The sequence below is a fragment of the Zonotrichia albicollis genome, chromosome 17 (genome assembly GCF_047830755.1).
Source record: "Zonotrichia albicollis isolate bZonAlb1 chromosome 17, bZonAlb1.hap1, whole genome shotgun sequence".
NCBI classification, from domain to species: domain Eukaryota; kingdom Metazoa; phylum Chordata; class Aves; order Passeriformes; family Passerellidae; genus Zonotrichia; species Zonotrichia albicollis.
In genome coordinates this window covers 3,487,086-3,503,639 of record NC_133835.1, presented here as the reverse complement: position 1 = coordinate 3,503,639, position 16,554 = coordinate 3,487,086, and the positions used below count along the sequence as shown (strand labels likewise).

The 16,554-nt window shown below is 46.2% G+C and overlaps 1 protein-coding gene across 2 annotated transcripts in view; it reads left to right on the top strand.

The window, feature by feature from the left end:
• Positions 1–15,130, top strand: part of TOX2 (TOX high mobility group box family member 2) — a 174,494-nt gene extending 159,364 nt beyond the window's left edge. Inside the window, exons 6-9 of one of the 2 annotated variants that reach the window (XM_074553938.1) lie at positions 1,902–1,982; positions 3,925–4,332; positions 6,143–6,273; positions 13,932–15,130. In XM_074553938.1, coding sequence (XP_074410039.1) covers positions 1,902–1,982; positions 3,925–4,332; positions 6,143–6,273; positions 13,932–13,968 — 657 coding nt within the window. In that variant the 3' untranslated portion in view covers positions 13,969–15,130. Of the gene's footprint in view, positions 1–1,901; positions 1,983–3,924; positions 4,333–6,142; positions 6,274–13,437 lie in introns of both variants that reach the window. The other variant, XM_074553937.1, reaches the window with a different exon arrangement.
• The last annotated feature ends 1,424 nt before the right edge of the window (positions 15,131–16,554 follow it).

The window sequence follows — 16,554 nt, the reverse complement described above, 5'->3', positions numbered from 1 at the left end:
AATGCTCCATTTCAGAAAATTGCCATCTGAGACCTCCAGTGTGTCGAGTCAAAACGTTTCATTACAGGACTCACTGTGATTTAGCAATGAAAATAAGGCTTTCAATCCATTTTTAATAGAATTTATCTGTACTGATTTTAAACTCACATTCAGTTCAACTGCTGGAAGGTTACTCTCCCTTCAGAGGTCAGTGCTGGGAGGGAGTCTGCCATGGCCATGAAAATTTGCAGGGGAAATAAGCTAAATCATAGAATTGTGGGATTGTCCAACTGTCAGCCCAGCACTGCCACAGCCACCTCTTGTATTTGGGTTCCCCCCAGACAAAGGCAGGAATGATGGATCTGACTCCGTGTTCTCAGAAGGCTCATTTATTACTCTATGATACTATGTTATATTAAAGAATACTATACTATACTAAAGAATGCAGAAAGGATACTGACTGAATGCTAAAAAGATAATAATGAAAACTGGTGACTCTCTAGAGAGTCCTGACATAGCTTGGCCCTGATTGGCCAAAGAGTGAAAACAACTCCCAGCAGAATGCAATGGAACAATCACCTGTGGGTAAACAATCTCCAAACACATTGAACATGTGAGCACAACACAGGAGAAGCAAATGAGATAAGAATTGTTTTCCTTTTCTCTGAGGCTTCTCAGCTTCCCAGGAGAAAAACCCTGGGTGAAGGGATTTTTCAGAGAATGTGAATGCCACATCCAGGTGGCTCCACCACCTCCCTGGGCAACCTGTTCCAGGGCTGTGCAACCCTTTCCATGGAGAAATTCTTCCCAATATCCAACCTAAATCATCCTGGGCAGAGAATGTACCCACCAGGCTTCAGCATTTCAATTGCTGAAAGCTGTTGTTGGTTTTAAAGCTGAATTAAATACATGCAAATCTGTTCTAATTGAAATCAACTTTCAGTGCATCACTTGAGGAAGGATTTAGGTTTCCAGTGGAAAAGAGGGTTGGTGGGTATTTTCTCTGGGAGTTCCTGCCTTTATCCTGAAATTTTTATTCAGTTTTAAAATAACTCCTTTGCTCAGTTTAATCTGTGTCATCCCATGGGGACTCACTGCTGGGGGCAGAATGGATCACACCATTATTTATTGCAGGTCTTCACCTCCATGTAGAGAACCAGGATCCAGGCAGGACAGGGACCAGCACTGACATGATCAAGAGACATTTCTCATTATGGGGAAAAAATGGAAAAATAAACCATAATTCATTCTTTCAAATATTTTATTTTTTCTTGGGGAAGTGAACTGTCCTGGTACTTGCTGCTTCCCTGCAATCTCCAGCTCACCAAGTCATAACACAAGGCAAAAATCTCAGTTTTTGTAAGATCAGAAAGCAGTTCCCAGCTGTCCAGACTGCAGGGAATAGCTGGGGTTTTAAGCTGTAAAGGAGAATATTGGGAAAACCAAGAAAACAAACTGATACTTTAGGAATTCTGATTGCCTCAGGTGTTTTTAAACTGGTCATCATCACAGAATCATAGAATGGATTGAGTTGGAAGGCACTTTAAAGACAGTCCTGTCATTTGAGGATTTGGGCTTTTGTCTTGCTCTTCCAAGAGACTGGATCACTCTTTACTCTGTTTCTTGTTGGGACATGATTTCACTGTGTTCACCTTATAAAATCAGACTGTGTCTCTTACCTGTCTAAACACACAGACCACTCTGACCAGAGATCCCAGCACGGGATCAGATCAAAACTCCCAGCATGGTCCAATCCAGGGGCTTCATTTTCTTGGTTTGGTGTAAATTCCCCTGCAGCAGAATTGAGTTTTTCATGCACAGAGCCCCACTGAAGGGGGTTCCCACTGAACAGGTGGGTGCAGCCAAGCCCAGCAGCCCCCTGTTCCCTCTACTAATGATTTCCCATCCCTTGGTCCTTCCAGGCATACAAGAGGAAAACAGAAGCTGCCAAGAAGGAGTACCTGAAAGCCCTGGCTGCGTACCGGGCCAGCCTTGTCTCCAAGGTACAGCACACTCACAGACAGGGTACAACCCACAGCAGCCCCCAGGGAGAGGCACATTTATCAGAAATGCTGTGTAATTGTGATATCAGAGCTGATCAAAGCATCAGCACCTTCCCAAGGGGCTGAAAGAGAGGCTCTGTGGCATAGTTAGGGCAGGAGCTGGGCTGTCATCTGCTTTAGAGAGCTGCAGTGAGGCCCCACTTTGGATGGGTTCAGCAGCAGGGGGGTTTCATCAGTGTCCCTGTGTGGGGTGAAGGGAGGCATGGGCTCTATGGCTTTGGGTATTTTCTCAATTTCTCCAATTTTCTCTTTAGCAAAACTTGGTTTTCAGCAAAGCAACGCAGTGTGGTTCTGACTGCTGGGTGAGAAAGAATCAGGACTATCATCACAGGGCGCATCACAGGACAAAACCCTCATTGTCCAACCCAGAAAATTTCCCCTAGTTCTTCTCTCCTTCCTGCCAAAATGATTGTCCTGTGCATTATAGATCCACCAGGGCTGCAGGGATGCACAGGATGGGGAAAGCAGAGGGTTTATAGACCCATTTGTACTCTGCTGGAAGCAGAATGGGTTTGTCAACCACCCAAAGCAGTGAGCTGCTGGGGGGCAGTTTGCCTCTGCACTGGTTTGATGCCTTGTGAGGGCTGACCTAGAGCAGAGGCTGGACAGAGCTAAAGAATAAAGCAGGGATTAATCAAAAGGATCTCCTCCATGGATCCACCTTGGGCAGCACCAGAGCCCAGCCAGGGCTGCACCCAACATGAACCAAAATGGCCCCAAAATGCACGACCGGGCACGGGGTCTGTCACTGTGATCAGTTCTGCTCCATTTGCACCTTGCAGTTCATTGTCCCATCCCAGCTTTAGCCCATGCAGTCCCACCCTGCTTGTTTTTCTCTCTCCAGCCCACGGTGTTTGTGCTCTGGGCTGAGATTTGGATCATTTGCCCTTGGTGCCCAGCTGGAGCAGGAATTGTTTTGTCTCCCTGCTCTGTGCACAGAGCTCACCATCCCCTCATATGAAGCCCTAACCCACACACTAAAGCAGCACAGAATCTGAAAAATATAAAAACTAAACCTGGGGTGTCAGGTTCACTCCCCCTGATGCTCCAGGCTCTGTCAAAGGCACAGCTGAGTTACTGGGGTTAATTTTCCAGCTATGGAAACAATCACCTGTGGATAAACAATCTCCAAACACAGGCTGTGAGCACTCAGCTGCTGCCAGGCTGGCAGTTCATGGGGCAGGTGGGAGAGGAGCAGGATCCATGGGGATCCATGTTGAGTGGAGGGTGTACCCAGTGAATAGAGGGAATCAGTGGGTAAAGCCTGCTAGGATTGCAAATACCACTCCTACAGACAGTACGTAGTGGAAGTGGGCTGCCATGTAGTAGGTGTGGTGTAGTGTGACCATGTTCACAGGGGTGAACATCCGAGGATGAGGGAAGAGTTGAGGATTTGACTCCATGTTTCAGAAAGCTTGATTTATTATTTTATTATATATATTACATTAAAGCTATACTAAAAGAATAGAAGACAGGATTTCATCAGAAGGCTAGCTAAGAATAAAATAGCAAAGAATGATAACAAAGGCTTGTGGCTCATACAGAGAGCTCAAGCCAGCTGGGCTGTGAGTGGCCATTAATTACAAACATCCAAAATGGGCCAATCAAAGATCCACCTGTTGCATTCCACAGCAGCAGATAATCCTTGTTTACATTTTGTTCCTGAGGCCTCTCAGCTTCTCAGGAGGAAAAATCCTATGGAAAGGATTTTTCATAAAAGATGTCTGCGACAGTGTAGGGCAATGTCTAGTGAGGGGTTTGCTAAGACAGTCCCTGGGGGGGATAGCCCATGGGTGGCTATCTGCACTGATGGATATCTCAGGATGCATATCACTGTTTCCTCTTTCCCTTCCTCACCACTTCCTCCTCTGTTTCCCCACAGAGCTCTGCCGACCAGGGGGAGACGAAAAGCACCCAGAGCAACCCCCCATCCAAGATGATCCCTCCCAAGCAGCCCATGTACCCCATGCCTCCTCAGGCATCCTCTCCCTACCCCGGCCTGGGCTCCTTCCTGTCCCCATCGGAGCTGCAGAGCTACCGTGGGCACCCTCACGCGGGGCTGCCCCGCACGCTGCCCTCCAAGCCCCTGCTGCCCAGCATCAGTGCCTCCCCTCCTCCCTCCTTCCAGATCAGCCCCCCGCTCCACCAGCAGCTGTCCTTGCACCACCCGCAGAGCTCACTCCTGCCCCAGCCCCTCAGCATGCAGCAGGTCCCCCAGCAGCCCCTCCTGTCCCCCCCCATGGCACTACAGGTACAGCCCCCCATCAACGCCTCGCCGCCCGGCCAGCAGGTCAGTGTGGGGCTCCGTGGGGCTGGGGGCATGGAGCACCAGGAGGGGGTGAGGGAGATGGGGAAAGGGGCTCAGCATGGAGAAAAGGAGGCTCGGGGGGGAACTTGTGTGTGAAAAATGCCAATCGGTTGTTTTTTAAAATTTTGGAAGTTTAATGATAATTAAATGATTATAAAATAGTAATATAATTAGAGTAATAATAATTTGGAAAATTTGGATTAGGACAATACAAGACAATAAAAACAAAGAGTTATAGACGGTCTGGGTACCTTTTTCTGGGCAAAATAAGCCCAAAAAAGGACCCACATTAGCAGAGGATTAACCCTTAAAAGCAACAGCCTGTTGCATATTCTTACACCTCATACATGATGCATAAATTCCATTCAAACACAGGATTCTGTCTGGTCAGTGTCAGCTTCTTCCTCTTAATCCTAACTCGACTGAGTGAGGAGGGAAGAAGTTCATTTCTCCTGATAATGGAGCAATAAATTCTCTTTCTCTGAAAGATTTAGTTGTCCTGTGGCTGCTATCTTGGTGCAAGTCCTCTCTTTAAAAAAGTATCCTACATAGCATAGTTTCTATTTTAACATTTTGTTATAACCTAAAACTATATTTAACACACTACTAAAAAATTATTACAGCATTACTTTTTAACACAACACATATAATATTCATTTGAATATTTGAGGAAAGCCAATCATAAAATACACATTTTTGACATTGTTGGCTCTGCACAGCTCTCTGACAGGAGGAGACAGCCCCAGGTCGGGCTGTGCTCCCAAGAACAGGGACAGCACAAGAAGAATTGGCCTCAAGTTGTGCCAGAGAATGCTTAGATTGAAAATGAAACAAAATGTCTTTGTTGAAAGGGTTATCAGGCAGTGCAACAGCTGCCCAGAGAAGTGGTGGAGTCACCATTTCTGGAAGCTTTCAAAAAATGTGTAAACGTGGCACGTGAGGACAGGGTTTAGTGGTGGGGTGGCAGTGCTGAGTTAATGGCAACACAATGATCTTGGAGGTTTTCTGCAACCTGAATGATCCTGACTTCTCCAGCACAGGGACTGGGCTTTAGCTCTGCACTGCCAAAGTGGCTTCTGTAATTTGGTGAGAGCATTATTGGGGATCCTCACAATCACTCACTGGGTTAGGAGCTGTTGCTGAGGGCAGAATTTTGTGAAACTCCATTCCACATAGTTTGTGAACAAAATACAGAAATGAAAAAAATACCTTCCATTGCCCTAATTTGGGTATTTTCAAACAAATCATGTTCTTTGCCAGGTAACTCTCATGAATCTGGTTTATATACATTGCCTAATGGATATAAATTTAATTAAACTCACCCCCAAAAAATGGGGACTACTGATCAGCTTTCAGCTGAGCAGCCCCTCAGTGTCCTGGCAGAGTTGCCAGTGGTGGCAGCTCATGGGGACAGTATTGATTGTGTGGCTGTCCCTTGCTCCTGAGCACTGGGGTGGGGAACTGCACAGGAGTTAGGCTGCACTGGACACTGCTTTTGTGGCCAGACTGCAAAAACCCAAAGGCTTTTGTGGCTGTGTGTCCCCCACAGCTATTGCCAGCCCCAAGGAGGGGGGTCCTGTCAAAAAGAGCAGGGAACAGGGATGTGAAATGTGCTGCTGCACTGACACCATGTCTGGGCTTGGACCTCCCTCTGTCCCTGGGGCTCCCCCTGTGCTCTGAACTGACAGATTTGGGGACAATGCCTGTAAATGTGATTATGCACTGTCATTAAATCTGCACTTCTCCTGCTTTGTATACCCCTGTAACCCTCCTTTTGCTCTCCACCTTGCAGGACTTCTCCCATATTTCGTCTGAGTTCCAGAACAGCGTTGGACCCCGTTCTCCTGGAGCATCAAACCCCCCAGGAAGCACTGAGTGGGACAGCGACTACCCCAGCAGGGAGTGTGGGGTCAACCACTGCAGGCCAGTACACAAAACAGCTCCTTGCTCGTGCACATCTGGGCTGGGACAGTGACAGTGCCCCACAGCTCCCTGCTGCCCTAAAGTGTGTGCCCAGGGCAGCTCAAGGCTCCCTCAGCTCTGTAGGCTTGCTGAAGTGATGCCATGAAGGAGGTAGCTTAAAAATCATGGATAAATTCTTCATTGGATATGAAAAGTTGTCCTTTTTTCCTCTCTTTTTTTATTTATTTCCATTCCATGGGAGAGTTAGACGCATTTCTTTCTGTAGCAATCCACCCAGCAGAGTTCCTGGAGGTTTGAAAGCAGCCACGTCCATAAGGGCAGGCCTCAATGCGGCCTTCCAGTGCTTAGAGAGTCTTATTAATCTTATTAGAGTCTCTCTAACCTTATTAAAAGGTTAGAGAACAACTAATTGCAAAGGAAGATAGTTATAGGACAAGGGGAAATGGCTTTAAATTGAAAGAGAGGAAATTTAGATTAAATGTTAGAAAGAAATCTTTCCCTGTGAGGGTGAGCAGGCCCTGGCACAGGGTGCCCAGAGCAGCTGTGGCTGCCCCTGGATCCCTGGCAGTGCCCAAGGACAGGGACAGGGCTTGGAGCACCCTGGGACAGTGGAAAGTGTCCTTGTCCATGGCAGGGGATGGATTGAGATGGGCTTTAAGTCCCTTTCCAACCCAGACTATTCTGTGGTTCTATGATAAGCAATGTTCCTCTGTTCCTAAAGCAATTGCTCTTATCACTGAGGCCACAACCTCCCAGAATTGTCCCTACCAGCAGGACCCTTACCATTCCTGCGCTGGTGTACAAATCCTCCATCCTCCCTAGAGCCACACAATGCTCCATCCCCCTGCACCATGCAGGAAAGCCCCACTTGTAAGAGCTGAAATGAGGGATGTGGGACTCCAGGGGCTCTCCAAAATGCAGTTTATTGTATCCAAGAAGTTCCAGCAGTCCAGGGTCGATGGGTGACAGAGCTCCAGCTGCAGGCAGGCCTGGACACCCTTTGGTTTTGGTTACAATGCATTACAGACTTTTCTTTGCTGAGCATCTACATACAGCAGAACCAATCTATACCTTAACTTTTATCTATAGCCTATAATAACTACTATAATTACCATATTCATATTACTGTTCTCCAATCACTAAAAGTCAGTACATTACAGTTTAAGGTAGAAGTTGTTTTTCAGTTTTCTTGCACTGGAAAATTCTGAGACCTTTTTTCTACTTGCCACATTTGCTGACTTGTTTGCCTGTGCTCTCTTTCTGCTTGGTAAAAACATCTTCTTGTTTGGGGTGGGTTTATCCTTTGCTCTAAGCCATAAAATCCCCTTCTAACTAACACAGCCTTTGCCTCCTTGGTTATCCAGTAAGACTGGCTCAGCAATTTTTTTCTTCTCTATCAAAACTTGCTTCCATCTCTATTCCTTCATCAGACTCCACATTTAAAAATCTTTCTGCTAAGCACACATATCTGTGAGACTTCCTTGTCAAACTTTCATCCTTCCCAACACCCACTGACATCTGCACACATCTTCTCCTTATGCCCTGCAAGCTCTGACATGAATGTGCCAGCGTGAAGGTCCCTTTAATGCTGCTGGAAATCTCCAATAGATGAAAATATCAGGATAATCTTAAAGCTGGACATCCAGGAGTGTGTGAAAGCCATTTCCAACCTCTGCCTATCCCCCTGCTCTTGGTTTTGAGGCTCTGTTGTGCTCTAGAACATTCCTGGGGTTCTCTGTGGGAACAGGCTGGGAAGGAGGCTGGATATGGTTGGAGTATTGATTTCCTTCAAGTGCTGGAACACAGTGCTTTCACCAGAAATAATAAAATAATAACCAGCTCCCAGTCTTTTCAGAGCACAGCTCTGTCTGTGCCAGCAGAGCACTCACCACTGCTGGACTGGGCACAGAGTGTACAGACATTTATTTCTTCCAGAGCAATAAATAACTGCCTGATCCATTAGAATATCTCTGCTGCCTGCCTGCCCCAGGGGCTCAGGGACATGGATAGCTCTGACCTTTGCATGCTCCTTCCTGAAGTCTCTGCAGAGACTTCTGGAAGAGGGAACAGGACCAGGACCTGATTGTAAAAGTCATTTCACCTGTCATGGGCAAAATGCTGAAGGTGCCTGGGGGGCTGTGGCACATGAATCCCAATTTCCAGAGGTGCTGGGCAGATCCCAGGAATGAAATTCCCTAGAAATAAGCATCACTTCTAAGGGATCAGCTGGGAAAACATTTGATTCCCTGTGCAAATCCCACTGCCTGGGTCCTATGCAGAAAGCCCAGGGCACTCCAGAAACAGGTGAAATGTTCCCAGAGCAGTGGGGACTGAGTCCTGTGTTGCTAAAACAAGCTCTGTGACATCTGGCTGCAGTGCCACACTGTAAGCAGAGGGCCCATGCAATTCATGATCAAAGCTCATGCATTTCATGCCTTTGTCACAGCAGAAATATCAAATTTCATGGGTTTATCACAGCTTCCTGGAAAAAAAAAAAAAAGAAAAAAAAAAACAGACAGATTATGCAGAGACTTCCAGATAATTATTAGAGTAGATAACAGCAAGGAACTCAGATGGATAGAGATCAGTCCTGCAGAAAGTGCTTAGTGCACTGAAAATGTCATAGTGTGTGCTGAGGAAGGAGCCATCTCTTGTGACTGAAGGCACAGCAGTGCCCAAAGCTGGATTGTTCTCATTTATTGCAAACCTGGTGTGCCAGCAGTGCCCTCACCTCCTGTTTCTGCTACCCTGGGATTTGCAGCCTCAGAGCCCCCTCTGCATCAGCTGGAGCAGTCACAGACATATGCAGCTCCCTGTGCCTCAAGGCTGCTCACAAGGCAAGAGAAGAGATGATCTGGATCTCCTCAGCCAGGGCAGGGAAGGATGGGGCAAAGGGGAATGGCTTCCTGTTGTCATTACACTGCAAAGGTTCCATATTATTGTCTCCTTATTGCAAGAGTTTCACACCTCCTTGATGTTTCTCCTAGGCAGCTCCTCTAAGCACCAACTCTTCCTTCTTCTCACAGCAGCCAACTGACTCTAGTTCCCTTCTCAACCATCACCCCACTCTTTCATAACACTCTTCTTCTCACTGGTTACAGCTGTGGCCTGTTAAGGTCAGGCCTGCTCCTAATCTTTGATAATTAACCCAGCTGCAACTCCTTAGGGGTAAGATTACTTTCTGTACTACCTTTATTTTCTTATATTCTATCCCCCTACAGCTTCTCACTGCCAGGGCAGGGTTAGATGGAATACTGGGAGGGAATTGTTCCCTGAGAGGGTGGGCAGCCCTGGCACAGGGTGCCCAGAGCAGCTGGGGCTGCCCCTGGATCCCTGGCAGTGCCCAAGGCCAGGCTGGACAGGGCTGGGAGCAGCCTGGGACAGTGGGAGTTGTCCATAGGAACAAGATGAGCTTTAAGGCCCATTCCCACCCAATCCACTCTAGGATTCCATGATCTCCCTGAATCTTCACCTCTGCACTGATTTCCAAGTGACATTCAGAGTTGTCATTGGGCTCCTCCACAGCACCTTTCATTAGCTGGGTGGGTCCAACCCTCAGCAGATCTTGGGCACAGCAGTGATAAAGGGATGTTGTCTCCATGGGTTTGGTCCATCAGTGCTGCCCTAGGAATATCTGGCCCATTTCAACCTCAGAAGTGCATTCAGCTTAATTGCAATTAAAGCAGCACTGTGAGGAGTGAACAAAACCTGGCTGGAAAGAGAAGGGATTGTTTTTGATGGGATGTGACTGAGCTGCAGAGCCCCAGATTCCTGGCAGAGAGGATCATCCCAACCTCCCCAGCACACAGACTGCCCTGTTGGGTTATGAATTTTATTTCATGTCTAACCTTGATATTTCTTTAGCTTCCAACATCCGTTGGCACTGGGTTAGCTGGGGTAAAACCTCCCAAGCCTCGTTTTCTTTTGTGTTTGTCATCCAGATAACTTCAGAAAAACTGACAATGTTGTCTTTCTCTCTGTCCTTCTCTATCTAATCAGGGAACTGCTGTAGGGATTTTTGTTTCCCAGCCTAGGCTTGCTAGTTAAAATGCCATCAAATGACACTTCTTCCCTCATGCCCTGCAAATTCTGGGATGCTGTGAGCAGACACTCCTTGATTCATAACTCAGCCATGCTGGAGAGAGAGTTTTAAATGTTCCTTACCTCCTGCTCTCCCTATTCTTAATGACTTCGTGCTTACTGACTTCCATCCAATTTTCCTGGCTCTTTCTGGGCTGAAGCCCAAGCTCTCCTAGATTGTGAGCAAAGACATGGGAGCATTTCTCAGCTCCTGCTTGGTGTTTGACTATCACTTCCCACAAGTGACTGCAGCACACAATTTCAATGCTTTTTTGCCACCACATCACAAACTCCTTTTGCAGTCCCCTGTCTCCCTCACCTGACAGCCTGGTTCTGGCACTTGCTCTTTCCCAGGCACTGAATTCCTCTGTTCCACAGGGATTTTCTCCAGGGGAGCTGCCTCACCTCCACCAGAGGTGCAGCTTGGTTTACAATCATGTGCAAACCTTTCTTAATCCCTAATTCAATTTTAACCCCTCAAAGCACCTCCCTTGTTTTTCCTGCCTTGTTTTCTGATCACAAATCTCTCCACAATCTCCTTTCTGATTACAAACCTCTCCAGAAAAACTTTCTCCAGGGGTTGTGTCCCTTCCATGCTAAAACATTCTGTGATTTACCTTTCATCACATTTAGGTATTTTTGGGGTAACACTGAACTGGATTAATCTTTCTATGAATTTCCTCTTGTTTTAAGGCATGGATTAGGTTCTTTTTGTCATCCTTTAGCAACAACATTTCCCCCCTCTTTTTGTCATCCATTAGCAACTTTCCCCTCCTCTGATTTAGGCTAAAAGTTGGGGAACTGTCCATTACACCTTGTCGAGGCACAAAACCCAATGTACAGCCACTACATCCAGACATTTATAACCTCCCTAATTCCTTCCAACAATGAACTGATCCTCTCCAAAGGGGAGAATTTTCTAAATCAGCAGCTAAATGAGCAAACACTATAAAAAGGCAAAGATAACCCATCACAACTGCACTTAGTTTGGATTCAATTATTTATGGTAATACTTCGTAATGAACTGGGAAATGCTCTGCAGCATGCTGTGTAAAATTAATGAAGTTTTAGGACTGGAATACCTCGCTGCTGCTCAGCGGCAATAAATCTTTTCTGAGTGCAGGAGGGAAGGCTGTGCATTTTAAATGCAGATTATAAAATGTGGAGATTAGCAGAGGGTGGGCTCTTGACTCTGTCAGAAGACAGCTCTATCAACACCAGCCCTGCTCTGCTGTCTGCCCCTTCCCTATTACTCCACTCACAAACACACCCACACCAGAACCTCCCAAGACTTTTAACTTTAACACTTTCTAAACCCAAGATGTCTTTATGGAGCTGGTGATTTTTCCATTGTATAAGTCCCATTGGAAGTCCTGAATCTCAGACCAAAAGCCCCACAGATCATCAGCCAGGGGAGAGGGACTTCAGCCACTTCTCTCTGTACTATGTCCCAGAAAAAAGAGCATCTGGGCTCCCTCTTTGGGCTCTCCTTATGTAGTGTGAGAATGAGCACATTTGATCCAAAATTCACTCTCTAAACCTGCTTGGCTCAGCCTCAGGTGTGGTGAAGCAGGGGATGGTGGCCCTGGGGCTGATCCCAGGCACAGCATTCCAACGTGCTGCTGGTGGGATCTGCAGGGACCCTCAGCACTGGCCCTGCCCTGCATCCCTCTCAGGGGAACCTTCTCAATCTCTACAGCCTGAAATTTAGGGTTGGAGTTAGGGTTACCCCTAGGGTTAGGTGAGGGCTATCCCCTGATTGAGGTGTAGCCAGGTTGGGCTTTTCTCCCAGGTAACAAGGGACAGGACAAGATGAAACAGCTTCAAGTTGCACCAGGGGAGGTTTAGATTGGGTATTTGGAAAAAAAATCTGCAGGAAAAGACTGGTCAAGCACTGGAAGAGCTGCCCAGGGCAGTGGTGGGGGCACCATCCCTGAGGGGGCTTTAAAAGCCACGTGGATGTGACACTTGGGGACATGGTTTGGCAGGGCTGGGAGAATGGTTGGGCTTGATCTTAGGGGGGTTTTCCAACCTGAATGATCCTGCTGTGGTTCCTCTGTGTGCAGCCCACCTGTGTTTTGTGCCCTTGATGCCTTTTTCAACCTGTACATGAAACAACACTCACATTTGAAATTATATTAGTACAGGAGGTGATATGAAAGCTGGTCTTTGTTGGAGGCCTTCAGGGGCAGTTATGGAATAATGTCCACAAAAGCCCACCCCCACGGGGGTGCAGGCAGTTTTAGAAATTTGGTAAATTAGCATCATTGACAAGAAGCAGCAATTAGAAGCACAAGTGGTGATGCAACTCCCACCCATAGGTAAATTCCCTTCTAAGTCTTCCCCCCCTCACATGGGACTGGTACTTTGTTGATGGAAATGTCTCTGAAAAGCTGTTTTTCCACCTTGGTTGCCAGGGAGAGCCAAGATAGGACAGGCTCTTTGGAATATGTTTTCTCTTTTTACCTAGGGAAAGAGCATGGAAAACTACAGGGAAAACTGGCCACTAATACAACAAATATATGTGTAAAGAATACAGAGAACAAATTGATGCCTTGGAGTGTCTACCTAGAACAGAGGCTAGACAGAATTAAAGGAATAAAGTAGGTACTTATTGAAGGCCTTCAATGGATACACCTTGGTCAGAGCAAGAGCCTGGCAGAGGCTACACCCGAGATAGATAAAAGTCACAAGTTTTTCACACAGATATAAGTTTGGTCTATTTGCATATCAGGGGTTAATTGTCCAATTACAGGTAATGAAGTCACATTCCCCCACTTTGCTCTCCCCAATTCACTTTTGTTTATACTTTTTTGGGCCTGAGGCTGCAATGATGCCCTTGGTTCCCATCTGGAAAAGGATTGTTCTGTCTGACCAAAATGTGAAGAGAGCTTACTGACACTGTACAAGGAGTTCAGAGTTATACACTAATGCAGGATCTAGAAAATATTACAGGTAAAATTTAAGGCATCAGTATGAAAGAAAAAAAGGTTAAAATGAAAACAGCATCACCCTGAAAGTCAGGTCATGGCACAAACCGTGTGCCAGCTGTGCCAGCTGTGCCTTCCCTGCTGTCTCTTACAGCATGCTGCCAAGGGATAAGGCACTCTGGAAAAGGATTGTTCTGTCTGACCAAAATGTGAGGAGAGCTTTCTGACACTCTACAAGAAGTTCAGTTATACACCAGTGCAGTACAGGGTCTGGAAAATAGAAAAGCTAAAAACTTAAGGCATCAGCATGAAAGAATAAAAATGAAAAGGGCATCACCCTAGAGGCCATGGTGTGGCACAAACCGCATGCCAGCTGTGCCAGCTGTGCCATCCCTGCTGTCTCACTGCCTCTCTCTCTCCTACAGCATGCTGCCAAAGGACAAGGCACTCTAGAAGGAGTGTCACCAGAGTTATACACTAGTGCAGTACAGGGTCTGGAAAATATAAAGCTAAAAACTTAAGGCATCAATATGAAAGAATAAAAATGAAAACGGCATCACCCTGAAAGCCGCGGCATGGCACAAACCGTGTGCCAGCTGTGCCAGCTGTGCCTTCCGTGCTGTCTCACTGCCTCTCTCTCTCCTACAGCATGCTGCCAAGGGACAAGGCACTCTACCTCACCTAAGGCTCAGCACCCCTTGGAGGAGGCTCACCAGAAGGACACTTGAGAGGGTCAATGCTCCAGCCCCCGGAGGCACGAGCGGTCGGACGGGCGGCGCGGCTCCACCGCACCTCGGCGCTGGCTTCGTTTCCAGGCTCTAAGAGCAGTTTTCTCTTTTTTTTTTTCCCTTTTCTTTTTGAACTCTAAACAAAAAAAAAAAAATAGGTCTACTTTCTGTGGAAGTTTTCCCCCCTCCCACCACCTCCCCCCAAAAAAACCCCACCTCGTAAACCGCAAAGAACAAAAAAAGAAATAAAGAGAGAAAATTCAAATAAAAATAATAAAACAAGCGCAAAACCAACAAAAAAATGATGAAGTTAAACTAAGGACACCGTTTTTCTGCTTGCCATCAGCTTAGCTATGGACTATTTTCCTAGTGAACTGCTTTTAGACGCAGCATAAACCCAGGTCTGGTGTCCTGCAGCATTAGGCCAGCTCAGTAGGAGGATGCACTCTTTTGACTTGCTAACAGCACTAAACTTTGTGCAAGAAAATGTGAAGTTTGTGTGAATATTGTACATGCAAAGGCCTTGGATGGTCTGGCGACAAAAAAATTACAAAAATAAATAAAAACTATTGCTACGTAGGTGGGGGAGAGAGCAGAAGGCAAACTATGAGAGGACAAATGTGAAAGAGATCATGAAAATATAATTTGTTGGATAGTTGTAAGTAGTTTACTAAGTGTTTTAGAGCTGTGCTAAAGACATCTTTAAGATTTTTTTGTGAGAGAAATTAGTAGTTTACTTTATAGTAAAAGCATTTTATATTAATTGTAGCACATTTTTTAGTTATACATAGAAGGGAGATGTGTATAAAAAAACAACAAAAAAAGCCTGCCAAACTTGTTTCTATTATTTGTACAGCAAGAAATGGACAATTTATATCCATGTTGTATGGCATTATTATTTTTTTCCCGCCATATGTCCATCTATTTAAAAAAATTGCTGACAATGATTTTTGTCTATTTATGAAAAAATTAGAGAGCATAATTACAGTTTCTCATAAGGTGCATTTTTGGGGTTTTTTATTTTTTATTTTGTTTGAGGGTGCTGCTTTAGCAGCACCTGGCACATTCGGTTCACAATGCTTATCTTACCTTTCTTTATAATAAAACATATGAAAAGTAGAGCTGAAGCAGTCTCTCCTTTTTCTGGGGGACATCCTGGATGTGGCCTCTGCCTTGTCCTCCTCAGCTTTCCAACCCTCTCTCCTGTCCCACCACATCCTCACCTGCCCCACCCTCTTCTCACTCTGCAATATCAAAGTAACTAATGTCATAATAAATACACAATGGTTAAAATAAGGGGGGAAAATGGAATATTATGAAAACCTTTCTGGGGTTATCATAGCAAGGTGTGACAGTGTTCACAGGGGTCTCGGGTTGCGGGAAGAGAAAAGGATCAGACTCCATGGTTCAGAAGGCTGGTTTATTATTTTATAATATATATTACATTAAAACTATACTAAAATAATAGAAGAAAGGATTTCATCAGAAGGCTGGCTAAGAATAGAATAGCAAAGAATGATAACAAAGGTTTGTGGCTTGGCTCTCTGTCCAAGCCAGCTGACTGTGATTGGCCATTAATTACAAACATCCAACATGGGCTAATCACAGATGCACCTGTTGCATCCCACAGCAGCAGATAATCAATGTTTACATTTTGTTCCTGAGGCCTTTCAGCTTCTCAGGAGGAAAAATCCTAAGGAAAGGATTTTCTATAAAAGATGTCCGTGACAGCAAGGAGACAGGATTTCCTCCAGAGAGAGCATCTGGAAGGTCTGGAAGGGATCATCACGGGGGCCTTGGTGCCACCAGGTGCCTGTGGTTTGTCCCCTCTGAAGGAAGGTGCCACCCATGCTGTCCATCCCCCTGATGTCCATCCCCAGCTCTGTCACCTTTGGGTCACTGTGGCCGTGGATTTGGAGCCCTTTGCAGACCCCCACTGAGGAGGTTTGTGGGGCATCACCCCAGGGAGCCACTGAAAGGTGACCTTGACAATTTAGGGGCAGCTGTGCAAAGCAATAACCACATTTTGACAGCTTTCTGGCCACCTCCCTACATTTCTGCAGAGCAGAAGAGAAGCACTTCTGCTTCTGTGCAAGGGCTGGAGGCTGCTCTGGGGCACCACGAGGGCACAGTGACCCATCTCCAGCCCTGGGCATGTGGGGCCATCTGGGGAATGGAGGGCAGTTGGCTATTAGAGGGCCTGGAGCATTAATGAGAAATTGTGGGGCTTTCCAAACCACTTTAATCCCTGCTAATCTCTAAATTTGCATGATGGCAGCTGTGCTTAAATGGTGTTCCAGCTGTTGGCTAATTGTCATGGGGCTGGAATTGCTCCAGGGAAGGGACTGGGAGCTGAGCCTGCCGTCCACCATCACAGAGACAGACACAGAGTGGTTTGGGATGAAGGGACCTTAAAGCCCATCTCAACCCATCCCTGTGCTGGTGTTCGCAGGAGTCCCAGAACTAGGGAAGAGACGAGGATTTGACTCCATGTTTCAGAAGGCTTGATTTATTATCTTATGATAGATATTATATTAAAACTA